We start from the raw sequence: 26,808 nt of genomic DNA on the forward strand, positions 1-26,808 counted from the left end.
TGCCGAACATCTCTGAAAGGGCTTCATTTAAATTTTTAATAAAAGAATGTGTGTGTGTGTGTTTTTAAAGGTGAGGTGTGGTTTGTATTACACAGATGTAATCCATCTCTCATTTGTATAATTCTAGGTTAGGAGCTAGTATTTCACAGAACTGAAATAAGTCTGAATATAGTAATAAAGGTATTTTACAATTTTACGTGCTGGTCCCAGCATTTTGTTGGCGTGCTTTTCCAGAGCTTGAAGCTGTGATGGTCATAGGAATGTTCTTCCCTCTCCGCCCCGTGCTCATGTCTGTCTTCACCAGTACCACCCACTATTTGGCAGTGGCACTGGAGGGAACTGGGGGAGAGAGATCAGAGTTGGGATCCAGCAGCTTCTGCCCAGCCTGACTCTCCTTACTGCTACATAAATACCTGCTTCCCAGGAGGGCCCACTGTGTACGAAGTATGTACTTCCCATCAGCAATGTGAATTGCTTTTATTTAGAGGGGATGACAAAGTTAGCTCCCACCGTGACCCAGGATGACCAGGGGTTCCATCCATGGTCTTTTTTGAACTCTGATCTCCCAGTGAGGCCCTGACCATGTGACTGTCTCCTTCCCTTTTCCATTTCTAACCTTGGAGGAAATTCTGTCCACGCCACCTCTGGCAATGCTTCCTGCTCTCCAAATGCCCAAGTTCACTAAAAACTCCCCTGATTTACGGGCGGCCTCCAACTGCCAGCACCTGGCAGACAGCAAACCAACTCAGTCATAAACAGATCGCATACAATTTAATTTTAATGTGCTCGTTAGTCGTAGCACATTTCAGACATAATTGTGAACGCAACACAAAATTATAGCAAAAAGACAATTTTAATGCTGCCGTAGAAAAAAGGGTTATATGAAGAGTCACATAATGGTGGTTCATTGTCAACAACAAAACAGGGCACAGAGTGTGTTACAGTGTCTGTGCTGTTTACATGCCAATATTTTATACATAGGCTCTCATATGGTGTCAGCTGTCAGTTACTTCTGCAAATTAACTGCCAAAAATGGAGAAGAACAGAATCACTGGGAGAGCCGGTAACCACGGGTTACCTTTCATAAGCCTAAAGATAAAGCTGTAGTGTGGGATCTTGGGAGAATAATCAGGAAGAACAAAACAGAAAGTTACCAATCGAAATAAAAAGGCATCCTACACTATGGAAGAGCAACCAAGAGGGTATATAAATAAGTTGGAGAGGTGGTATCACAGAATGCCTTATGACTTTTAAGCAAAGTATTACAGTACAAACATTTTAAAGGCTTCATCAATGTTTAGGAAATACAGTACAAGTTCTTTGATTTTTTTTTGTTCTTTTTTTTTTCCTTTCCAAATAGACTTAACCCTTTGAGCACTGAGTTTATTTTGAACGTTCATTGATTTCTCATAAATACCTTTAAAAATCATGTGCAAAATAGTTACGATGCCTGCCATGGACTTGTCTCCTGGCCTCATTTATTCAGACTGCTCAAAACAAATGATAACATGATGCTAATAAATATGTATAATTTAAACATGGACCTCTATCAATATAGATGTACTGTATAGCAAAACAAACAATCATACTTTGCTTTCAGATAACGTTTCTGTATACTTTATAAATGCTATCTGTGGTATCTTCTGTATAATTTACAATGTTTGCATGTAAAAAAAAAAAACAAAACCATAGACCTTAAGAAAAAGAAAAAAGAAATATACACTATACATAGGCACAGCTTCTGCCCAGAGCATAGCAGGTACATAAAACACTGTTGCTATAAATGCAGGAAAAAAGGTCATTTAACCACAATCACATTTTTTTTTTCATAAGAGAGTCTGAAATCTATACAATATATACATCTATGTTTCAATGTGAAAATAATATTCTTTTAAATTTCAAGGCGTGTTCTACCCCTGCAGACCTGCAGAAATGGAGGTTCATATTATTAATTATAATTAAGCTGGTAAGGAGTTTTAAAAAACAGAGCTTCATACATTATTATTATTTTCCTTTATTTTTTTTTAACCAAATTAATGCAAAAGTGCTTCAAAGTACTCAGAGGGCTAAAGATGAAAGGGTGAGAAATTCCAGCACACTCGTGTCACGTGGTAAAAGTGTGCCCGATTTCATTATAAATGCTTAATTAAACTGTCTGTTAATACATGCAGCTTGAAGCATCGGGAGGATGCTCACAACTAAATCCCATTTACACAAAGTTCCAAACACTTACCACTGCGTTTTAACCTTCATAGTTTACCAGTAACAACAGCTGATTATGCACCTCTATTAAACACTGTACAGTTCTACAAAACAGTCCGGCCCAGAGTGACTCTGCAGTTAAAATAAGAGCATGTGTCAAGAACAAGACAGAGGCTCTTAAGGTGCCATCGACAGTTTCCCTCAAAGCAAATGACAGTGTCCTTTTCATCAAAAAGCCAATGCTACTGTTTCTCCAGCTCAGAAACGTACAGAAGGTGGTCTTCGGGTGATTTCCCATGTGTTTTGCTAAGGTGGAGTTTGACCGCGTGCTTGCTCGCAAAGGTCCGATTGCAGAGTTTGCACTGGTAGGAGGTCCCTAGGTCCTCCTCAGGGGAGGAAGTCACCAGTTTGTCCGATGGCGACTTGGTTTGTGCTATTTGATTGTTAATCTGTTCTGTAGAGAGTTTGGACAAGTCCCGTAGCCGGAAGCCCAGGTGGGACTCGAGGTGACTAATGTACGTGGAGGGGGTCCTGATTTGGGAGGCGCAGTCATTACAAAAGAACACGGGGTGACCAGTGTCCAAGTTTTTTAGGAACTTCGTTCCACCTGTCCTTCGAAGTTGGTACTTGACGTTGGCCAGCCAGTGGCTGATGGTGGTCATGGAGAGCCCGGTGAACCTCGAGATGTGCATGCGCTCCTGGGGGCTCAGGTCGGACATGATGTACTTGCCATCTGAGGTCTGCCGGAGGCTGGCAGCGAACTGAGCCTGGAGGATGAGCAGGTGTTGAGGGTTCCAGTTGGACTGGCGGCCCTTGCGCTTCTGCGCGGGCGTGGCCTCCTCCGCCTCCTCCAGGGTGGCACCGTCAATGTCAGACTTCTCCGAGAGGCTGGAGGGAGTGGAGGACTTAGACGTGTGGCTCTCTGTCAAATTCTTCAGCATATCAGATATATCTGACAAGGCGTTCTCGCGCAGCGGCGAGTTCGACATGAATGACACCACGGCAGATGTCTTTGCCGTTGTCACCGTGGAGGAGGAGGTGGCGGAGGCTGGGGGTGTGGGTGACAGGAGCATTGATCCCAAAGAGCAGCCTTTGTCACTCTTGCCCTTCGTCAAGTCTATGGGCTGGTCGTTGCTGACGTGGTAGAAATAGCGATCGAGGTGGTCGGCCTTCTTGGCCTGCAGGGGTGGTGGGGTGGCCACTGCTGCCTTTTCGGCCAGGCTGTTGCTCATCTTGAAAAGCATGCTCATGGGGTCGAGGGCAGGCAGGGAGGGCTTGGCAGCCTTGCCCAGGTGGATATTCATCACCGACTGCAGGGCACTGAGTGGGTTGACGAAGGGCTGCTCGGGCGGGTGGTCGGTGATGATGGCCGTGCTACTGCTTAGACTGCTGCTCAGGGGTTTGGCCAGGTCCTTGCCATTCTCCACAGGCTCTACCGGGGGGCTGCCCTCTTTACCCCCATCTCTTTGGGGGCTAGGACTGGCCTCCTGGCTTCTGAAGCCTGCCTCCCCAGATGCCTCCATCTTGAGGGGTTCACTGACCTCACTGCTGCATGGAGATGGGGTGGCCCGCTTGGGTGGGGACAGTTTGCCGTCGGGCTCCTTCATTTTCTCTTCCACTTTGGCCACCTTCTCGGTGACCTTCTTCACTAGTTCCTCCATGGCGTGGAAATTGGTCTTGGGCATGGGCGAGGTTTGACTGCTGGGTGGGGAGACCAAGGTCTGAGTCTTGGTGGGAGAAACCAAGTCAGTGTGGGCAAACATAGGTTTCAGGGCTGTGCTCTTCCCCGAGGAGCCCAGGGACAACTTCATCATGTTGGGGAGCTGGTAGGCGGCATGGATGCTAGGGTAGCCACCCCAGCTGGGGGTGCCATTCTGCGCCTTATTGATGGCAGACGTCACTGTGTTCTCGAGGGATTTGAGGATGTCGAGCCCCCCTTTGGGACTCTCCTCAAGGTCATTTTCAGTCAAATAGTGGTACTTGGAAGAGATGTCATATTTTTCCTCCTCTTCACCCGGCTTCTCTTTCTCCTTGGGCTTCTCGTCAGGGACTGCTTTCTCCTTGTCCACTTCCTTCTTGACCTCCACACTGAGTTTTGGGGAAACGCTGGCAGGTGTATTGGATGGGGATGTGAAGGTAGTGGCGGCCAGGGGCACTGACTGCACTTTCTCATCCAGCAGGGTGGTGACAGCTGGTGTGACGGGCGTCTCCATGATGGGCTTTCCTTTCTTCATGGCCGAGTTGGTGACCTTGATGAAGTGGCCAGTGACCATCATGTGAGCTGTGAGCTCTTGCAGTGTGTCGTGTGAGCTGCCACACTCCATACACTTCAAGATCTGTGCCTTGCGGGCCTCAAAGTGCCATGCATAGCTGGCCCCGTTCTGGTGGCCATACCGGTTATTGGGGGTGATATAAGGGTTGGCGTTCTTCTGAAGCATGTCATTAGTGTCTGATATTGCAGCTTTGGGGGTTCCGCCATTAGAGTCTGGGGAGCTAGGGAGTTCTAGCTCCAGGGATGCTTTCTTTCGCGCGGCAGGGATAATTTTGGCAGCAACAGGAGTGACAGGTTCCTTCAGAGGCACTTTTTGGTAGTGTTTCGTTTTGATCATATGGACACTCAAGTCCTGCAGGGACTCAAATGAGTGGCCACAATACATGCACTTCAACACCTTCTGGGCATCCTCCTTCCCTTCCATCTCCAGCAGCGAGCGCTTGCGGGGCTTGGACCAGCGCTTGGGGTTGTTGTTGTCAGTCTCATGGTTGTCATCGCGGTAGTGCCCCGTCTCGTTCATGTGCACCGTCAGCTCCACGAGGGTATCGTAGGCAGCACTGCAGTCCTTGCAGCGGAACTTGCTGGCACCCGTGAAGATGGAGCCGTAGAGTTTGCTGCTCTGCCGGTACAACTGCACCGTGCTGAAGAGGCTGGGCTCGGGCAGCAGGCGACTCTGGGACACCTGCTGCAGCGTCTTGGCCATGGCACTCTGGTGCCAGTCAAAGCTCCCGCTGCCACAGCTGCTGCTGCTGCTGCTACTGCTGCTGCTGCTGCCATTGTTTTTCTCTGAGGAGGGCTGGTGCAGGTTGAGGTTGAGGTTGGACCAGTAGGAGTTGGAGAGGAAGTTGTTGTACACGGCCTTCATCTGCTCCAGGCTGTCCGACACGGTCGTGTCCTCCAGAGGCATCGCCACCTCCTTGGTCTCTTCTTCATTCTTGATGGAGCCACTTTCGAAGTCAGCCATCCGGTCACTGGTCTCGCTGATGTGTGACTCACTGTCCATCTCGTGGCTGGAGAACTCGGCCGCTGGGGAGTTCTGGTAGCTGGCACAGGGCTTACTGAGCTCCTTTTCAGGGCACATGTACTTGGCTGAGGGCTCTCCATCTGCCGGGCTCTCTTCTGGTTCTATGTCTTCGTCTACCAGAGCAGCAGCCTTTAACTCGTCAGAAACATAGGCTGCCAGGTAACAGGTGAGGTAGGGGAGAGGGAGGAAAGATGGAAGGAGAGAAAGAAAACAAACAGTATTACTTAAGTGTTCATCTTGCTGAGGATATTTTCTCAGCTCTTGGGAAAAGGCAGCAAAGGAGATGGGCACATTTATTTGTAAAATTAAATAGTTAAAATGTGGTGTTTCTTTGGAGCAAAAAAAAAAATCTGCTCTTCAAACATAATTTGCCACCTTATTCTTCTCAAGGGGCAACAGCTTGAAATTAAAACTAAATTTGAAATTAATGAAGCACATTCTGGAGGTGGCATTCATTTCTAAAGTAATAAATTACTTGTATCAACCTCAGAGACAGCAGTTCCTGTCTGTCAATTAATATGTCTTATGCTTCTCCTACCCCTAATGCATTTCTTAACAGACAGATTCACAATTTAAATTAAGCAAGCATTTTTTACTCATTACATTTTTGAGGCTCAATCTTTAATAAAGTACAAAAACATCAATAAAATTTTTACAAAGTAAAAAGAAAGTACATCACTTGTAATAAATTAAAAACAAGGTTTTATGACTTTTCCCCCCTTTCTTTCATCTAGAAAAGCAGTTCCCATTAAAGCTTGGAGTAAGATTCTCACCTAGAATAGGAGCTGATTTGCTCTCGTAGAGAGAGAATAACCTGCCTGCCCTCCCCAGTTTCGAACTTTGGTGCCTCTCCCATGAGCATGTTCAGTCTGTTTCCTCATACATGGTCTCCATGCAGAATTATGTCAGAACAAGTTCAGGAAAATTGGTATGCAGAGCTCATTCTTGCTGTATAAATATATACAAGACCTTACAGTGGACCTTACAAATGTCAAAGTGTTTGCTCTTTAGACTACTTTGTCAATATTTACTCAGCATAAGCTTCCTGGGCATCCAACAGGGACCTTGTCTTCCTGGAAGCCACAAACACTGAGAGGTGAATCCAGTGGGCACTGCCAAGGCCTGAGGGAGGCAGAACTGAGCAGTATTGGATTTGCAGAATCCAAGCTTTCCAGTGAAATCCTGTGAAAGCCTAAGATCCAGAGCTACATAGCTCTGAGAAGGAAGCAGGGTGGTCTAGAAACACTAAGCCTAGTGCACAAACATGTAGTGACCATGGACTGTGGAGAGTGGCAACTCTGAGAGGAAGGTGCAGAGAATGGCCTCCTTGCTACCTCAGCTCTTCTGTACCTTGTATTGCCAAAACCTGGTGTGAAGTGTCTGTCAGGGCCTGGAGAGCTTCAGGAAAAATTGCACAGTGACTAGAGACAAACCTAACACTCAGTGGAATGGAGCTCTGCTTGTGAAATTTATTCCTCCAATTTTCAAACTTTTCCCCGGATAAATTTTTCACCCAAAAAAGAGTAGAGCAGGGCCAGAGTGATAGCATAGTAGTAGGGTGTTTGCCTTGCACATGTCTGACCCATGATGGACCTTGGTTCAATCCCTGGTGTCCCATATGGTCCCCTGAACCAGTAACAATTTCTGAGGGCATAGCCAGGAGTAATCCCTGAGCATCATAGGTTGTGGCCCAAAAAGAAAAAAGAAAAAAAAATAGTAGAGAGAGGATTTCTATACAATTCCTTTAAAAGCACAGTTATCTTTCCCTTCCTCCTTGTTCACATCCAAACCAGGTGTGACTTTTACATGTCTCTAAATCAAGGTTCCTATGCTGAGACAACAGGGGGATTCTCAAACACTTTTAAATATCACTGACAGCATTTGAAGTTGAATAAACTTCAAATTTAAAATTAATGAAGTGTTATGGGGATACATATTTGAGGCAGAGTCACTGTTCATGCCACAGTTTATCACATAACTGCCACACCTTTTTTCTTCAGTCCAAAAATTGTAGTTTATGGGGTCAAAGTGATAGCATAGCTTGCTTTGCATGTGACCAATCTGGGTTTCATCCCTGGCATCCCATAAGGTCCCTGAGCACTGCCAGGAGTGACTGCTATTCAGAGCCAGGAGTAAACCCTGATGTGGCTCCAAAACAAACAAAAAAATTAGTTTATGTACCTTTTTAAAAGCTCTTTAAAATGGTCACATCCACTTACTTAAAAAAAAAAAGAAGAAAAGGGCATGAAATCAGAGAAAATTATGCAGTGAATATTGTAAGCAAACAAGGAAGCAAGAACACTGTGGGTGAGCCAGGAAATGTCCTTTATGAGTGACCAGAGGAAAATGTCTACTCTGGTCATCTGAGATAGGAAGTACTGTGGGGAAGCTAAGTTGGTGGCCATGCATTTGAAGATGACAAATTAAGACTGAAATCCTAAACAAAACAAAGAAAAAAATTATCCTTTGAGGGGTCTGGAGCTTAAATAGAGGGGAGGGAAAGTGACCACCCAAAGGCATGTGCAGACTACAATCCTGGAACTGAATCCAAGTGTTGAAAAGGAAAAATAAAAGAAACTATTTCACTACAACGCTGTCCCTCCCTCAGTTTAGAAATCTGGCTGGGGAGCCCCGAGGATTCAGCTGGCCTGGAGGGAGGCAGCCAAAGCTGGGGTAAGTGCCAGAATCCTATGCATGATCATGCATGATCCATAACTAAGTTCTAATTCTGTAGGTCCTGTCTCCCAGGAACATGCTCAATTCTGGGAGAATGAAACTTGTTGGTGGCCTTCACTAGAAACACATGACATCACATGAACAGGGGAGCTGGGGCTGGGGCCTCGTCTCTGATAGAACTCAAGCAAGGCTGGTGGTGACATGGGCACACCCATGTCTGTGGAATGTCTTAGGCGTCTACATACATGGCTCCAGCCAGAGCTGCATTCTGACCCGTGTCTGGGAGAGAAGGAGGAAGATGGAGGCTGTGTCCCCACAGCAAGGCTCCATCAGCAGAGATCTAAAGTCTGAGGGGAGATGGAGCTCCCTGCAGCATGCCTCACTAGATGCTAGAACATAGCTGGGAGCAGAGCAACAGTGGCAGTGACCCCTATGTGCATCTTTGATGAATTGAAAAAGAGCTGCTGCTCACAGCCCCCACATTCCGATTGGTTTTGTAAATGGCACAATCAGAGGGTCCAGGCTGGGAGGAAAGTGGAGCCAACCTTCTGGAGGGGAACAAAACCCTAATCCTAGATTGAGGAGGAAGTTCCAGAGCCACGAGGGCAGGATCCTGGGGGCTGCTCTGGCCTCACACACAAGCCCTGGCTCCTTCCCTGCACATGTGTGCATGTACACAGCAGCAACAGGACTCCAGCATCCCCTTCACCTTCTCTCCACATGCAAGGTGAGAAGCATCCCTAAGGGATCACCTCTGACTTCTCAGCACTGAGCCCTCCCTCCATATTGAGGGCCTCCTTAATTTTATGGGGATTCCTCTTCCTGTCTTCTCTTCACTGCTGGGTTCAGAAAGCTGCCAGCAAGGAAAGATGGGGTGGAGAGATAGCAGAGAATGGAGGTGGGGTGGGCATGGCCCCCAGTCCTCCCTGTATCCCTGCAGAGAACAGATGATCTATTGGCACAATTCTGCTTTCACCTATTTCCTCTGAGGCACTATAGTGGATAAAGGCCTTTCCCACTCTGTTCTCTCTTTGATGACTTTTCTGGAACTAGGGGAAAAACTGAGGGGTCAGTCCATCCACCCAGACTTCCCATTGCCAGGCACCTCATGACATTCACCAGTCAGAATCCTCTAGATTGAGTGAGCCCCTGTGGGAGGGAAGGGAGAACTTCTAGACATTAGGGCAGGAAAGAGTGTGCAGGGAGACTCCTCTGTCTGTCTCTCACTCACTGTCTGGATGAGAAGACAAGTGGGGGCTGAAGTCTAGAAGCTGAGACTGAGGACACCAGCCTTAGATTGTTTCTGGGAGTCCATGCCAGGCCCTATTTGTACCAGACTCTCTAGGAGCTCATGCCAGACTCTGTTTGCACCAAGCTGCCTCACACATCCCGGAAAGGCTGTGCTGCTGTCAGAGGTGACCAGAATCTTTTTACTACTCAGATTTCTGTATGTTTTGTCTGATGTCTTCAAGGGCAAGAGTTCTTATCTAAATCCTCAAGGTTTTACACATGGTAGGGGGCAACAGAATTCATTGCCTCCTTTAGAGGAGGGTGATGTCCCAGACTAATAGGATCTGGCTCTTTTCTCAGTCCCCTTAGAAGCCAGCATTCTTGCCTTGTCAACAAACCCTGAGTCCAGCCCAGCTCCTTCCATCTAGTCTCCACAGAGATGTCACTGGATCATTATAAATCAAAGGGCTGGTTTTGTCAACCTCTATGGAACATTCTTTCACAGGGTAATCCATGGGACTTGGTATAGATTCCTCAAAATAACACCAAATATCTCTACCATCTAGTTCAGCCTCTCTAGCCTCTCATATTTTCTGGAATGAGCCCTAAATGATCTTCACTTTCTGCAGCAATCCTGGAGCAGATGCAAAGAAGTAAAGGGTGAGTCAGTCAATCTACCGCACTCTAGACCACAGGTCAAAGGGAACATCTGGTCCCACATGCTGTCCCCTGAGTACCCTCTTCATTGTTATAAGACACAGCTCTTAAATCTCCTGTGTAGAATCAGATATTCCAGAATGTTCTAACAGACTGTTACTTTCTTGAGGTCAGCACTCCCATATCTTCTGTAACCCAACTCCCTCACCCAAAGTACTTTCTCAATATTCAGCCATGGAATACATGCATCCATATACAATACTGACACCTCCTTTAAAACCCTGAAAGAATTCCTAAGAAATCTAAATGGATCTGGACTGTGGCCAGTGCTAATGCAAGACACTATGGGTCTGACTTGAAGTCCTTCTGGAGTCAACTCCCTGAGAGCTAGGAACATTCTTAATAGTATATTTTCAGGAGGAAGGACCCCAGAGCAAACAGACAGAACTCACTCACAGCTAAGGAACAGGGGAGAGAGCATCTCAGTGGATATTCTCTTAGCTGTGCACAGATTCAAACAAGAATGCAAGATCATCATAGATCATCATCTCTACAGAAAACATTTCTAAGTCATGAGACCTTTCAGAACTGCTTCAACTGCTACCCTAGACACATACTCTCTCTTTACCCATTGACAGAGAGTACATGTTCAATGCAGCAAGTCACTAACACGCATCTCTACAGAACTCAGGTCAGCATCTCTGCCATCATTCAGAGGACCAGTGAATTCTTGGGCAGAGATCCATGTACTATGAATAAAGATCTGAGACATGCACAGATCCATGTAGAGCTCCAGGGCCCAATGGAAGCCTGGTGATTATAAAGAAAAGCCCCTGACAGTCCTGTTTCACATATGTTTGTGGATCATTTCTACTCATTACCTAAGTCCAAGGATAAATAGAATGTGTAGTCCACGGCACACATCACAAAGAATAAGAACAACCACTGCTGCCACAGATGTGGGGAGAGGACTCTTAGTGGGAATGATGACTCATCCAGCCTTTTTTTTTTTTTTTTTTGGTTTTTCGGGCCACACCTGTTTGATGCTCAGGGGTTACTCCTGGCTAAGTGTTCACAAATTGCCCCTGGCTTGGGGGGACCATATGGGACGCTGGGGGATCAAACCGAGGTCCTTCCTTGGCTAGCGCTTGCAAGCAGACACCTTACCTCTAGCGCCACCTTGCCAGCCCCCTCATCTAGCCTTTTTAAAAAGCAACATGGATACTCCTCAAAAAACTAGAAATTGAACTTCCATATGACCTAGCAATATGACTCCTAGAATATATCCTAGGAGTGTAAAACCACAATGCAGAAAAGCCCTCTGCAATCCTATGTTCCTTAGAACACAATTCACAATAGCTAGAATCTGGAAATAACCCAAGTATCAAAGAAGAGATTAGTGAATAAAGATACTGTGGTACAGCTACACTATGGAATACTATAGAGCCATTAGGAAAAAAATGAAGTCATGAAATTTGCTTATATATGAATGGATATGAAGTGTATTATGCTAAGCTAAATGAGTTAGAAGGAAAGGAAAAGAAATCAAATCATCACACTCATTTATGAGACATTAAAAGAAATAGATAGTATGGTATTACTCTGAAACAATAGAGATAGGGGCCAGGATGACCAGTTCATGATGAAGACTATGAAGTTTATTACAAATAGTGGGGACATGCAGTTAGGAAGAGAAGGGACCCCTTCTTTTGTAGTATGATAGTAGGAAATGATCACTCTGAAAAAGAATGGGTACTGAAAGAAGATACAAAGATATGCATGATATCCCTTTAGTAACAATATTGAAAACCATGATGTCTAAAAGTGGAAAAGGGAAGAGAAAGAGAAAAAGGGAGAGTGAGGGGGAGAGAGAGAGGAGAGAGAAAAGAGAGAGAAGGAAAGAGAGAGGGAAATGAGAGGGAGAGGGGGAAGAAGAAAATATCAGCCCCTGGGCCAGAGTGTTGCACAGTGGTAGGGCATTTGCCTTGCATGCGACTGACCCAGGATGGACACGGGTTCAATTCCCAGTATCCCATATAATCTCCTGAGCCAGGAGCCATTTCTGAGCACAGAGCCAGGAGTAACCCCTGAGCACCGCTGGGTGTGGCCCAAAACAAACCAACCAACCAACCAAAGAAAAGAAAATATCTGCCTCTGAGGCAGGAAGCAGGGAGAGGAAAGGAGAAAAATCAGGGACACTGATAGCAGAAAATGAGCAGTAATAAAGGGTATTATACAATAAAACACAATCACGAACAACTTTGTTTCTGTGAAAAACAATCAACTGGATTATGGACAGCCTTGTAGCCAGGGTATTTAAATAAAGCAATTTTTTAAAAAAAAATGTGTAGTTCAGAAAACTAGAGTTACAACAAGGGGGAAAGTAACCTCATCCCCCCACAACCCGACCTTTTCTGGGCTCCTGGGAATGAGAGATGTAAAGGAGAAAGAGACTTTACCTAAATTTCTGGGTAAACTCAGGAAAGGGAGCAGCTATTAAACCTTGAACAGAGTCCATGCCTGTCCCTCCCAGGGGCTCTGCACTGCCTTACATGTTCCCAGGGGTTCCTGCCTTCTGAGAGGTGGGCAATGGAACCTGAGCATATCCAGAGGGAATGAAATGGCCACCACCATCACCACAGTCAGAAGCGGGAGTCATTAATATTTATTATCATTATTAACTAAACTCCACCACTAGGTACAAAAGAAATTAATATCTTTGATATAAACATAAAACACTAAGCTGGGGCATATTGGAATTCATTTCTGGGCAAATGGGAATTCCCCTCATCCCTTCTTGTGAAATCTCTACTCAAAGGAGGGCCAAGGGAGCTGAGGACTGGGACTGTTCTGCCATAAGGTTGATGGTATTGGACAGACTAGGGGGCATTGGAAAACAGGCAAGATTTTGCTTTCCCATGTCCTGATTCCAGATACAACTGTGAAACTATAGCCTGCTCTAAACACACCTGGGAAGTCTGGACACGGGGATCTTTTTATACAAGATCTGTGCTTCACAGAGTACTCTGGTAACGCTGCGGAAACTGCCACCCAGATGCCCACACAGGCCTCTCTTCCACAGGGCAAAACCATGTTTCCAACTGTGCTGAAGCTATGACTTGCTTTGTGTTTGTTGCAACATCTGCCCTGTTGAGTACAGACTGTTTTGGGGACCACAGTTACCTCCAGATGATCTGAGAACACATTGAATGAGCTGCCAGGAGCCCTGAAGGGTGCAGGAGCAGCAAGGCAGCCAGAGTCCTCAGAATAAAAAACATTTAACTACATGGCAGCTCCTAAACAACCAGGTACTCAGGAGTCCTGGAGAGGGTAAGCATTGAGATGGGGGCATCCCATTGGCTGCTGAGGGGAAAGGGTTTCATTGTTAGGCCAGTAAGAGGCAGAGGGCAGCATGGGACAGAGAAAACAAAGGGAGCTTAGTTTCCTGTGTTGAGCCATTGTGGTATGGTTGAATCTTGGGCACTTAGGCTAGAACAAGAAAGTAGAGGAGGGCCAGAGAGATAGCACAGTGGTAGGCAATTTGTCTTGCAATCAGCCACCCCACAAGGGACCATGGTTTGAATCCCGGCATCTCATATGGTTCCCTGAGCCTGCCAGGAACGATTTCTGAGCGCATAATCAGGAGTAATCCCTTAGTGCCACTGGGTATGACCCAAAACACAAAACAAAACAAAACAAAAAAAAAACAATTTAGCTCCAGAGAAGGCTCCTGACTCACAACTGGGAAACCAAGTCCCAAGAAAACAAGAGTGAACTTTTTTCAAGACAAGAGACCTAACCCATGGCAACTGAGGTGACAGAGGTCACAGCCCTCATGGCAAAGAGAGAATGATGACTTGGAGGGTTCTAGGCTTCTGTGTACTGGAACTTCCAGACATTAGGGAATCCCTAATAGGTTAGTGTCAGGCCAAAGGATCCAGGAGTGTGGGTTGAGCCTGAGGAGGAAACGGAAGCTGAGTTGTAATGGTCAGGGCTTCTCAAGAGGCTGGCCACGCTGGGATGACAACCTCCCCTAGATTGATTGTTCTTCCCACTAGCAAGGTCAGGAATATTAATTTTGAACACGTTAATTTGATGTAATGTGCGAGATGAATGCTTGTTCAGTTGGGTATCACCGTGTTAATAAAGCTGAGATGCTTTCATGCCAAGAAAATGCAGGGCATTAGCTGATTGGTGAATGAAGTCCTTACAAGAAAGACGATACCACTGCTCACAGAGCCAGGGAGGCCAGTGACTGTCTGGACCATCAGAGAAGGCCAAGGACAGCAGACACCTCTCTGCAGACCTAGATTCCAGAACAATGTCTGCTCCTCTGGCAGGAACAGTGAACTCCATGTAGGGGCAAAAAAAAAAAAAAAAAAAGAGAGAGAGAGAGAGAGAGAGAGAGAAAGAGAGAAAGAAAGACAGAGAGAGAGACAGAGACCCCTCCATCCAGGTTTCTCTTCAGAATCTTGTTGCAATGAAAGACCCTCATTTGGCTGATAGAGCAACCTTCACGAAAGCATATTTTCTGAACCCTTCCCCAGAGAGAGATGACTCAGGCAAAGCCAGGAAGGCTCCTCAAAGTGAGAAAGAGGAACCACCCCCCTCCAAACTCCCACCCCACATTTCTGGAGGCTGTATAATAGGTCTAAGATAATAACATTGAAAACATCAAAGGAAAACATGTGCACTGGGAATACAGACATTCACAGCCACTATCCCAGACACGGATTCAGCTAATAAATAAATAGTAGGGCCTGTGGACCATCTGAGTTGCCTTGGTCCCAGGATTCAGCACAAGAAATCGACTGGGTATCAAATCAGACATGGAGGTTCTAGTTATCACTGCCTTTCACAGGGTGGCCTTCAGGACCAAGAAATTCATGGTCTGTGTCATACTACTCCACTGTGCAGAGGACAACATAAAGAGCCTTAATCAGTCCAACCCTGGAGAAGAGGACATTTTACAGGGGTTTACTGATGCTTTATCAAACCAAACACAACTTCAAAAGTCAACAGGGTCAGTTCTTGCAAGAGCGGAAGGCTATAAAGCTGCTCTTGAAACCTTTCACATTCCTGGTCCAGAGTTCCATCTATATTTACATTACCTAACTACTGGTAGAAAGAATCCAGGGCCTGAACCCCTTCCCCAAACCTTTCTTCTCTGTTACTCCCCAACATCAGTAAGACCCTAATCTACATGGACCTACTCAATTAGCAGGATACCTTCTGTGACCTTGGAGGAATCACAGACAGCAGCAAGGAGCAGAGCCAGGGGATATGCTTGAACTTCCCAAATGCACATGTGAGCCAAGATCAAGTGAGGGAAAGAAGAGCCTTCCACACTTCAGCCCTGACACATGGAGCTCCTGCCAGAAGACAGGAGCCATCCAGGGGGCTATGAGAGTTGCCTGTTAGAAACTCAAATCCAGGGAAAACAGCTGAGAAAGAGCATAGGACTGGGAAACTCTAAGCAGTCTTTATAAGAAAGTCTTTTGCACAGGTTTGCCCTGTCTAACTCAGATTTCCCTTGAGTCTCACTGGCCTGGCCGCTCTCCTCCTCGGCACCAAGGAAGCTGTGTCCTAGGAGACAGTCTACACTGGCATTCATGACAGAAGGGCTCAAACTGACCAGGAAACAATTCCCATAATCCATGTGTCCTATATTCCACCCTAGAATCCTTCTAGTATATCAACAAGTCTAAATTCTTTCTCTGGGAGATTCAGTTAGGAATATAATGTTCCTTCCAAATGAACAGCATTATGGTTCCTTCCACATGATCAGGGTACTCCTGGTCCCACAGGTTCTAGAACACTGAAGTGTGACATCCCCAAGCTTTCCCTCATTTGTTACTCTCTAAGGCCCAGCATCAGCAATTCACTCTGCTAGTTACCATCTCTCCATGCTGAGATGCGCCCAGACTCATGCTCAGTCTTGCCAACTGTCCAATCCTGCCCCCATCCCATAGTGGTGCTTTTATGCCTCTCTCTGGCTCCAGGCTGTACAAGTCTCACTGCTCTAAGAATCTCTCATATCCTATGTGTATCCGAAAATGACCTCTTGCAATCCTGGGACAAGAGGCTATGGAAAAGAACTCACCAGGGGCCGGGCGGTGGCGCTAGAGGTAAGGTGCCTGCCTTGCTTGCGCTAGCCTTGGACGGACCACGGTTCGATCCCCCAGCGTCCCATATGGTCCCCCAAGCCAGGAGCAACTTCTGAGCACATAGCCAGGAGTAACCCCTGAGCGTCAACGGGTGTGGCCCAAAAACCAAAAAAAAAAAAAAAAAAAAAAAAAAAAAAGAACTCACCAAAGTTTTCATTCTAGTGACATGGGAATGACTATGGTGTGGTGAATTTCTCTTCTATTGTTCATGCCTCTGAGCTGTGTTCCAAGACAAGGGCCAAACTAGGATCACTTCTCCTTGTGCATGCTGTACATAGACAAGCTGTCCACCTGAGTCCTGCCCATGACTGGTCTCCAACTCCCATCTCTCCTGTCTGATCCCCATCTTTGACAGGGACTACCAGTCTGAGAACCAGCACGGGTCAAGGGACACTGCAAAGAGAATTCCTGATTCACCTCTTTAAATGGGGGTAAGAATGGGGCCCGGAGAGATAGCACAGTGGTGTTTGCCTTGCAAGCAGCCGATCCAGGACCAAAGGTGGTTGGTTCAAATCCTGGTGTCCCATATGGTCCCCCATGCCTGCCAGGAGCTATTTCTGAGCAGACAGCCAGGAATAACCCCTGAGTACCGCCGGGTGTGGCCCAAAAACCAAAAAAAAAATGGGGTAAGAATGATCTTGTAAATTCTGACTTCCTCTGTTTCTCAGGGCAAATACTCAGCACAGAGTCAAGTGCTGCTTTTACAAGTGTCCCAAGGATGCATGAAAGGGAAGGTGTATTCCATCTCTGGGTAGAATGTGGCATCTTTTAGGCAGGTGGCAACTGCACAGAATTCTGCACAATCACTCACAAAGACTCTGGGTACTCAAACAGCCACACCAGCAATCACCCAGGTCACAAGCACCAACTCTACATACCCAGATCACACATAGCTCTGTGCCACCTGCCTTGATGCACCAACATATTCCTAGCACATACCTTGTCCTATCCTTAGATACACATCTCTACTCAACAGTACTCACTCGCCATGCATGGGAGCACCATTTTGATGGGTAGAACATCCACATAGGAGGGACCAAGTTCCTAGCCAGTCTGAAGAAACAAAACCAATATTGTAATGTTGTATAATTTTGAATCGCCTGCACCAGAGTTCAGCTTCATTTCTATTTACTAAAATAAGTTTCCCCAAGCCAGTATGTTAATAATGCCTATTGGCATGATGCTATCACAGTACAAACTTCCTTTAAAGGCTCTGGCCTCACACATTTATAGCCTGACCTAGGTGTGTTTCTGCTATACTCAAGAATGATCAATAGCTCACCATTGTCCATAGAGAGAAAGAGAGAGTGAAAGTAGGGACAGAGAAGGAGGGGGGTGGAGTACTCAAAACAACAAATAAGGAAAGGATGCTGACTGGTTAGTTTATTATTTGCCATGGTAGAGGAGATTAGCAGTATATATCACAACTGGAAATAAGCAGGTCTTGCAGCTTGCTCAGAATCCATACATCAGAATACTCATGCATGTACCAAGAAAAACCCTGTTTTTAAGGGTATTCTCAGCAACAGCTCTCATGACACCAAAAAAGTTGTAAAATGCAGCTGTTTGTAGGAAAAGATAAAAACACCCAGGTCAGCAAAGCTGTAAAAAGTGGTACAATCACTTATTTGATTCATTTTTTTGTGGAGTTGGGGATTGAATTCAGGACCTCAACACATGCAAGACAAGTACTGAGCCACATCCCCAGCTCTATTTACTTGGAAAAATAAAAGGAAATAACAGCTGAAACTATACATTTATATCCTCCCGGATATTCACATAGCAGAGACACATATGCATGCTACCCAAAGACCCAAAGACTCAAACAATGTCCATGCCATATCAGTCACAAGAGGACACAGGCAACATGTCTAAAGTTCATCAACACCAAGTAGAGCAATACACTGATGAATGTCCTCGCAGCAGACCGCCACACAGCAGTGAGAAAAAATTTTCTTCAAAAGATCACACAAATATGACATTAAGGGAGATGTCCGTGCATGGAGTATATATTGTTTAGCACATTTCTAGACATGTCAGAACTAGGCAGAAGTAATCTATAGATGTGGCTTGGAAAGATACCCCTGGGTCTAAATTCTGGTCCCAAGACTCACGCTGGACATATACATTTGCATGAGGATCTTATGCATGTTGACTTCTCAAATCATGAGCCTGGGGCCGGAGTTCTTGCCTTGCATGCAGACAGCCTGGCTTTGAGTCCCTGTTTCACATATGCTCCTCTGAATCTTGCCAGGAATGATCCCTGATCTTTTTTTTTTTTTTTTTGCATAACCTCCAGAAAGAAAATAAAAAAGAATAAGTTGATTTATTTTCTTTAAAAGTCCCCTTCTGGGGCCGGTGAGATAGCATGGAGGTAAGGCGTTTGCTTGCATGCAGAAGGACAGAGGTTTGAATCTTGGCATCCCATATGGTCCCCTGAGCCTGCCAGGAGTAATCCCTGAGTGCTGCTGGGTGTGACCCAAAAACCAAAAACAAACAAACAAACAAAAAAAAAGTCCCTTTCTTTCTTTTGATTTTGCCATTGCAGAGTGGGGTGACATACAGTGGGGTACTTGCCTGGTGTCATATGCAGGTTGTAGGGGCAGCAGTCACCAGGGGTGCTGAGTTGCCCACTCTTACTCACTGGTATCTTTTTCCCAGCCCCCATGGTCACCCAGCTTTCTTCTTGGGTGAGCCCTAATGCTTACACTCTTTAGCTTTGGTGCATCCAGAACACACTTGCTAGTACCAGATATCACAGGCAGCAGAGCAGCTGGGATTCTTTCTACTCACCACATGCAGTGGCACTGAAGCCCAAACTCATGACCACACACTTGTGAGACACCAAGAATTAGCAAATGCTGGTGTCAGAGTGATAATACAGTGGAGTACGGTGCTTGCCTTGCAAGCAGTCACCTGGATTTGATAGAAGGCATCCAATATGGTCCCTTGAGCACTGCCAGAAGAGCCAGAAGTAAGCCCTAAGCAGCTGGGGTCAGGCCCAAAAATCAACCAAACAAACAAATAAAACAAAAGAATGAGCTAATGCTTTAGGTTCTTATGTAAGAAAGAGCCCATGTCTGTACTTTGAAATCTCCAAAATCACAAAAGGAAACTGATTTTTATGAAGTCTCTGAGTAAGGGCAAGAATGAGGCCCTGTCAGTAGACCCCTTCCTCTTAGGAACGTTCCTTCTGTAGACTGAAGGGCAGCTGCTGATCTAGGTGGGTGTCTGTCCTAAGGGTAGTGAGGTGGGACATATACTCAGCTCTTCTAAAAGTTCCTGCATTGGTTTCCCTCTGCCCAGTGGCATTAGGGTGAAGGTGTCACTCCATAGCAGTAGACTCTAGGGAAAGAGTTATCAGAAAACTGCTGAAACTGAGAGGTACTATTGGCTACTGTTCCCCAGGTCTCTCAGGCCAGACATTTTTCTGTGGGATCCTCCAAAGCACCCAAGGAGCATATCTCCCTACAAATGGGATACTGTCCTCCAATACATACACTGCCCTGCCAGAGCATGTTCTTGTGATCAAATACTGACTCTCTCCAGTTTTTTGCAGGGAATTTACAAGGACAGGATGGAGGGTCTCAGAGAGTTGGCGGTATACAACCATAGGGTCCCCGCTCTTTTGCCATCAGAGCTGAGGAGACAATCATATAGACAGGGTCTAGATAGATGATCTCTCCTCCTTGCCTCTTCCTAAGGCCAATAGGAAGTTCTAGGGCTTGGCTTTTAAAAGTCTAATACAGGAAACCAAGAAACACCCAGCCTTTGGGGCATAGGAAAGGGAGAATGTTCTAAAAAAATGAGAAGGGGACCTGGCCCTGGTCCCCTGGCCCTTATCTGCATTATCAGCCACTCTGAGGGTGCACAAAATATGCCCTTTACCAATAATGTCAGGAGACAGGTGGCACCAATGGCAATCTGCAGGCCCCAGTTCATCCATAACAAAGATATGTTTGGCACCTTGTGGCATCCAGTGGTGGTTCTGGGACAGATGTCATTCATTCCTCAGGGATCCTTGTGACTTCAGCCCCTTCTGGCTTCCTGAAGGCTTCCTATATGCCCAGAGAAAGTCCCACTAGATTTTTTACTTCCTAATAACCAGCTGACAGCCCCTTGCAGCTCTACTGTCCCTCCATATTTCTCATCCCTGTGCCCATCACTATCTAAATTCTGAGGGTGGTACAGAAGGAACTGGGAGTAGGGTGGGCACCCAGTTTACCTCTAAGTGCTTAATAATGCTCTTTGAGTTAAATTATGCTTTCAAATTAAAGCACATCATTAACATGTAAGGCAGACTTCAAGCTTGCAATTTGTGTATCCTGTTTGGTTTCCTTGAGACACTGCAGTCCCAAACAGAATTTCTATCGAGTCAGAGTATAGCAGGGGAGAGCACATGCTATGCATGCATGAGGCCCTAAGTTGGATCCCCAGCATGGTTTGGTCTCAAAAACACTGCTTGGAAGGAGTCACTTGGAGGGCTGTACTTCGCAACTGTAACTCTGAACCACCAGGTGTGAGTAAGTATCTTCAGACCCACACAAATGGCCCAGTATCCCTGGAAGAATAAAAACAAACAAACAAACAAACAAACAAAAAAACACCTAGCCCAAGTACTGCTGGGGATGGTCCCTGTAAAAATAAATAAGAGGCCTAAGTCAATGCACAGGAATATCCCACACCCCTAAATCCAGACCTCCCAAAATACTGCACCCACCACAAGAGACTTCTGAGTCTTTCATTTGTGTGGTCTCAGCTCAGCTGTGCAATGAATGACCCAGGGAGCAGGGCAAGCTACCATCCCAGTTCATGGCATGAATGAGAATGACAGTATGCACAGATACACACAGACATTTGCATGCATGACAGGGTAGACATACAGATATGTGTGCACCTGTGTATATATGGCATATATACTTACATATATACATCTAAATCCATATATAAATATAGACAGCTATGCACGAATATACCAAACATGCACGCATGCATCTATCTATGATGACATATTAGCTACCAGGTATACTGCTTCATGTGTTATCGTGTGCCATACTACATTATATACATATATGTACAGAAATGTAAAGCATCATATACACCTATACATCTCTATATGAACAAGTCTGTGTTTATGACACAGTATAAGCCTGCCACACAATATACACACACATACGCATGCACCATATATCTCTATGTTACATATCTATAATGACATCATATGAATATTAAAGTATGCCTACCAGACACAATCTAAACAATTCTATACAAGTCTTATGTCAATGCAAGTCTGCATATATGAACATATAATACACATGTTTCTACTATATGTGTGTATGATGCTATCAGAGAAGCATCAACATTTATATACACCCATATGTATGGCTCAGTATACACTTATGCATATATGTATATAAATATGTATGACAGTATATACATTGATGCCTCTTTATGCAGTGCAAACCCACAGTAGATACATCTGTACATCTACATGTATGTTTGACACAAAATGGAAACACCTGTCTCTAGGTATATAACTAATATAGTACTATATATAGCAAATATGAAATTTGCAATAAACATGACATGGGATACATACAGCTATACACATGTGTTTATTGCACAGTATGAAGTTTCATGAAAACACATGTACATATTGACAAAGAACACACGTGTGCCAATGCACATGACCTTTTAGATCTATGTGCATACACACATGAATGGCAGTATATACATATATAAACATACCACATCATATATTTCTATGTATGGCACAACACACACATGGCACAATTCATGAATACACTGTGCAGTTTACATGTAAGACACATAACTATGTGTGACATAATATATGCACATGCATGTCTGTATGCATCCACAGGTGACACCTAGATATATAACCCTATATATAGATGTGTATAGTTATATGCAGATATGTGTGTGGTATAATGCATTACTGTTGCACTGCATTTACTTTTTTTTTCTTTTTGGGCCACATCCAGTGGTGCTCAGGGGTTACTCCTGGCTATGTGCTCAGAAATCGCTCTTGGCTCGGGGAACCATACAGGACACCGAGAATCGAACTGCGATCTGTCCTAGGTCAGCTACATCCAAGGCAAATGCCCTACTGCCTGCACCACCACTCTAGCCTCTGCATTTACATTTATGCGCAACACAGCATAAACGTTTTGCACATGTGTGCAAGCAAGACCATCTGAGCTTATGTAGATAGACCTGCATGTTAGTATGTGTGGCACAGAACCAGGTTGGCAGGGAAGTGAGGCCCTTTCCACCTTTTCTCACTGCTTATTACCAACAACAGGCTGGACTGTTGTTGAAGAGTTCCCCAGCTCTTCCGTTTTGGAAAGTATGGCTGTGAAATCCTGGAACATTGTTTCCCTCAAGGGCAGTGCTGAGAATTCAGTAACAAAAACAGACACGGTAGATCAAGGAGAAAATAGCAGGCCGTGAGGGTGCCCAGAGCCCTCTGCCAGTCCCAGCTGTGACTCATATCTTTCTTGTCTCTACTGTGTGGTTCAGGAACAACATGCCCCTTGGCCTCAAGACATACATCAGCAGAATCACGGGCAGCTTCCTCAGCATCTGCAACGAGTAACCAGCACTCAAGAGAGTTCTGTTGCCTGCCTTTCATGACCTCGGCTGCCTAGGTCCACTGGCAAGCCCGGCAGATTCAAAGACTCTGGGGAGCACTCACCCCTTCCAGGACTCTGAGTCTCAGGTGCCAGTCTCACAGGGGATTCTCAGAGGGGACAGAGGGAAGGCATTGCAGCTGCTGCTGTGAACCCAGACTGCCACTGGAGCAGATACTTGTCAGATGCTTCTCCCTTACAAGTACCCTCCTCATGACCTGTGCTAATGAAGTTAATTGAATTTGAGATCAATAATGGTTAATTATTGCAATTTGACATTCAGAGATAAATGGCTTTAAGACAGGAAAGTATGTGCATAAGCGTGTGTGAGAGAGAGAAGAGAGAAGAAAAAGAGGAAGAGGGGATAAAGAGAGGAAAGAGAGAGAGAGAGAGAGAGAGAGAGAGAGAGAGAGAGAGAGAGAGAGAGAGAGAGAACATGTGACTCTATGACTCCCTCCAAAGAAGGTTACGCATTACAAGCCTAAGAGGGATCCCACAAGCCTTCCATTGATTCTGGTACAATCTGATCGACTTCATCCTCTGATGAATGTGGGCTTTTCAGAGCTACAAGTAAATGTTCTACAAGACTACTCTAACCCTTGTCACTGGCCAAATCTATATGTGCTGTACACCAGAAATCTATTGAGATAGATTAAAGAACGGCTGTAGTAACAAGAACAGCTTCAATAAAGGTGAAGGTTTATTATATTGACTATTAATGTAACTTAACTGTATGCAGTTATGAATGCTTATAGATCAGGGCAGTTTAATTTGGGGCAGTTAGATATGATTATAATTGAACACCATTTTTTTTTTTTTGCATCACCAAAGATGAACCCGATGCAACATGGAAAGAAAAGTCCTCAGACTGGAAAGTAGGTTACAACTAGCTTCCCAGAGGACAGTGTCTGGGGTTCAGGGACTTCACAGCAGCTATAGGGGCCTGGCCCAAGCCTCCTCCTCCAGCTATGTAAAAAGCTGATACCAGGCCAGCTGTCTCAGTGTTTTCCAAAGTGACTCCTCTCCTCTGATTGTTTTTTTTTTACAAGTCAGTGAAAAGTTGAGTTTTTGGGACTGTTTCCTGATAGGAGGGCGGTCTCCCACCCCCAATATGCTGCTACTGGTTCCTCTCTGTGTCCACGGACCAGTTAAATGACCACTTACAAGATTCACAATGACAAAGTCAATGTTGTCGAAGCGAGTCCTACCAATGGCGGAGCCCTGACAATAAATGGGGCTGAGGAGTTCTGTCAAATGTAAGATTATGCAAAAACACCGTGGAGAACACTGCTAATCATCTGCTCGTGTCAATTACTTGAAGGGTCTCTGACAGCATATTTACATTAAACACATTTCAGGAGCAAAATTCTTAATGCTATATCAGAATACTTTTCATTACCATTAGCGAATCTTTAAAATCTTCTTCTCCTTTGGCTACAATAGGGGTGCTGTTGGGGAGGGTCTATGGGGGCCTGGTGGGTGGATCAGATTATGGGTGAGTTCCAGTGCAGGTGAGGAACAGAAGCAGAAAGATGGGGGGTGGGGGGGTGACAGGTCATGTTCTTCTGACTCAGAAGATATCAAACACTCTTGATCTACTACCCTCCTTCTCAGAAAGTAAGATAGATAGATGATAGATAGATAGATGATAGATAGATAGATAGATAGATAGATAGATAGATAGATAGATAGATAGATAGATAGATAGACAGATAGATAGATCTCCCTGGATACTTGCCTTCCACAAGTGAACAAATAGAGAGTGCCCCCTCCAGCACAAGAGGCTTTTACCACTCCTCTTGGTCATTTCTGTGACAACACCCCCTTCCAGTGTGGGGAGCAGGATTGCCCACTTTGAGAAAGCCTGCAAGGGAACTAGGCAGTAACTGTACCCCCCAAAATATCTAGGGCCAGGTTTTTTAAACAGGTTCAAAATGTTGCATAAGGTCATATTATGAACATGAGAATAACAAAAAAAATTAATATGTGTTAAAAATAATTTTGGGGGAGACACAACTGACAGTACTCAGGGCTTACTCTTGGTGGGACTCAGGAGACTGACTAGATGGGGAGCCATGATGATTTGAACCTAGGTCAGTCCTACCTTTATAGTCCCAAATGTTAAAATTAAAAATAAATTTTTAATTTTGGGGGGATTGGGCCACATCCAGCAGCATTCAGGGGTTATTCCTGGCTCTGTGCTCAGATATTTCTCCTGGCTGGCTCAGGGGACCATATGAGATGCTGAGGATCGAACCTGGGTCCCTCCCGGGACAGCTATGTGCAAGGCTGTGCTATCACTCTGAACCCCAATTTTTCTAACTATTTTATATACCAATATGCCAGGGGTCATATAAAAATCACTCAGATGAAAAAGTATTTGAAAAAGAAAAAGTTTGAGAAGCATTTAATGAAAAGGGGCGCAGGCTCTCCTCCAGGCTGGAAAGCACTGGGAGTTGGGGGGGGGGTGCAGCATATTTATTTACTATGGCAAACATACAGCAGGGACACGGGCACCCCTGGAATCAAAGCCCAGACCACCTGCCTTGTCCACAGCTCGGGTGGGGTGGTGGGCAGAAGTGGAACAGGCAGCCTGGATCATCCTGGAGAGGTCTAAGAGAGCTAAGTCCTGAGAAGAGGCTCTATTCATAACTTATGCACTTTTTCTTCCTTGAGCCGGGATACCAGAGGACATGGTAAGGCCACAGAGAAGTGGCAGAAGGCTGGACAGGAGGCCCCAAAGCACACCAGAGTTTCTAAGCTCTTGCAAGTCCCTAGAACAGGGGTCCTCAAACTTTTTAAACAAGGACCAGTTCACTGTCCTTCAGACCATTGGAGGGCCATAGTTTTAAATATACTATGAACAATAATGGTCTGTGGGGGCCATAATTTGAGGACCCTTGCCTGAGACTGAGAGGAGGATCAAGAAACAGAGAGAAGGGGAGTCAGAAAGTGTGGCACATCCCACACATGTGTACTGTGGGCCCGGGACAAGTTGGCTGCTTAGCAGGACAGGCAGCAATGGAAAAAACATCCAGTGGGCTGGATAAATGTCCTCAATGGGCTGCATGTGGCTTGAGGGCTGTAGAAATTTGAGGACTCCTGCCCTAGAATGATGCATGTGGCCGACAAATATTCCTATGTGTATTCTTGGTTCAGTACCAACCTGTTGCATAGCTGTCGGGGCCTAACACACTACTAGGAGTAGGTTCAGCCAGGACCCTAGCCAAGAATGTGTTAGGCCAGTGGTCGGCAACCTGAGACTCGCGAGCCACATGTGGCTCTTTACACTTTTAATTTGGCTCTTCTGTGTGCCGAGCGGCCGCTCCAGGAGTCAGGACCCTGCTCCTAGCCTCTGTTAGTGCATGCCCTGTGTGGCTCTCAAAATAAATCTCAATCGTGGTTTTGGCGAGATTTGGCTCAGTTGAAAATAAAAGGTTGCCGACCACTGTGTTAGGCTGCTTTCTACAACAGAAGACAACCAGGGGGTCCATTCACAGTGATGGAAAACAAGGTGATGGCAAAGGGCAATCTTATGCTTTTTAGGGGCCAGATCCCCATGCTGCACTACTGACATAGCACACAGCATTGCACATAGCATTGTACACAACATTGCCTAGCACATTGACTACCATGTCCATGTTGGAAGAACAAATGTGTATGCCCACCCTGCTGCTCCCACTCATGGGACTCACCCCTGTACAGTCAGTGTCCGGAGTCCACAGCTTGCATCTTAAGAACCGCATAGGACACAGACCATATAGAGGACTCCCATCTAGTCACAGAAAACACAGGCGCTCCAATACCACACCACAGTTATTCTGGACATTGTTGGTTATTTAGAGCGTTTTTTAAAAAGCATTCCTTTTAAGTGATTCTATTCTGAATTCTATTCTGAATGCTTTATTATGTAAAGCTGTCTCTTCCCCA

The 26,808-nt window shown here is 45.5% G+C and overlaps 1 protein-coding gene across 3 annotated transcripts in view; it reads right to left on the reverse strand.

Annotated features, from left to right (window-relative positions):
• Positions 1 to 834: 834 nt before the first annotated feature.
• TSHZ3 (teashirt zinc finger homeobox 3) overlaps positions 835 to 26,808 on the reverse strand; it is a 74,165-nt gene continuing 48,191 nt past the window's right edge. Inside the window, exons 1-2 of one of the 3 annotated variants that reach the window (XM_049786229.1) lie at positions 22,944 to 22,959; positions 835 to 5,650 (exon numbers count right to left, since the gene is read on the reverse strand). In XM_049786229.1, the coding sequence (XP_049642186.1) occupies positions 2,445 to 5,555 (3,111 nt within the window). In that variant the 5' untranslated portion in view covers positions 5,556 to 5,650; positions 22,944 to 22,959 and the 3' untranslated portion in view covers positions 835 to 2,444. Of the gene's footprint in view, positions 5,651 to 22,943; positions 22,960 to 23,023; positions 23,102 to 26,808 lie in introns of those variants that run through there. The other 2 variants (XM_049786228.1, XR_007502229.1) reach the window with 2 other exon arrangements.

Source organism: Suncus etruscus, chromosome 14 (assembly GCF_024139225.1).
Source record: "Suncus etruscus isolate mSunEtr1 chromosome 14, mSunEtr1.pri.cur, whole genome shotgun sequence".
NCBI classification, from domain to species: domain Eukaryota; kingdom Metazoa; phylum Chordata; class Mammalia; order Eulipotyphla; family Soricidae; genus Suncus; species Suncus etruscus.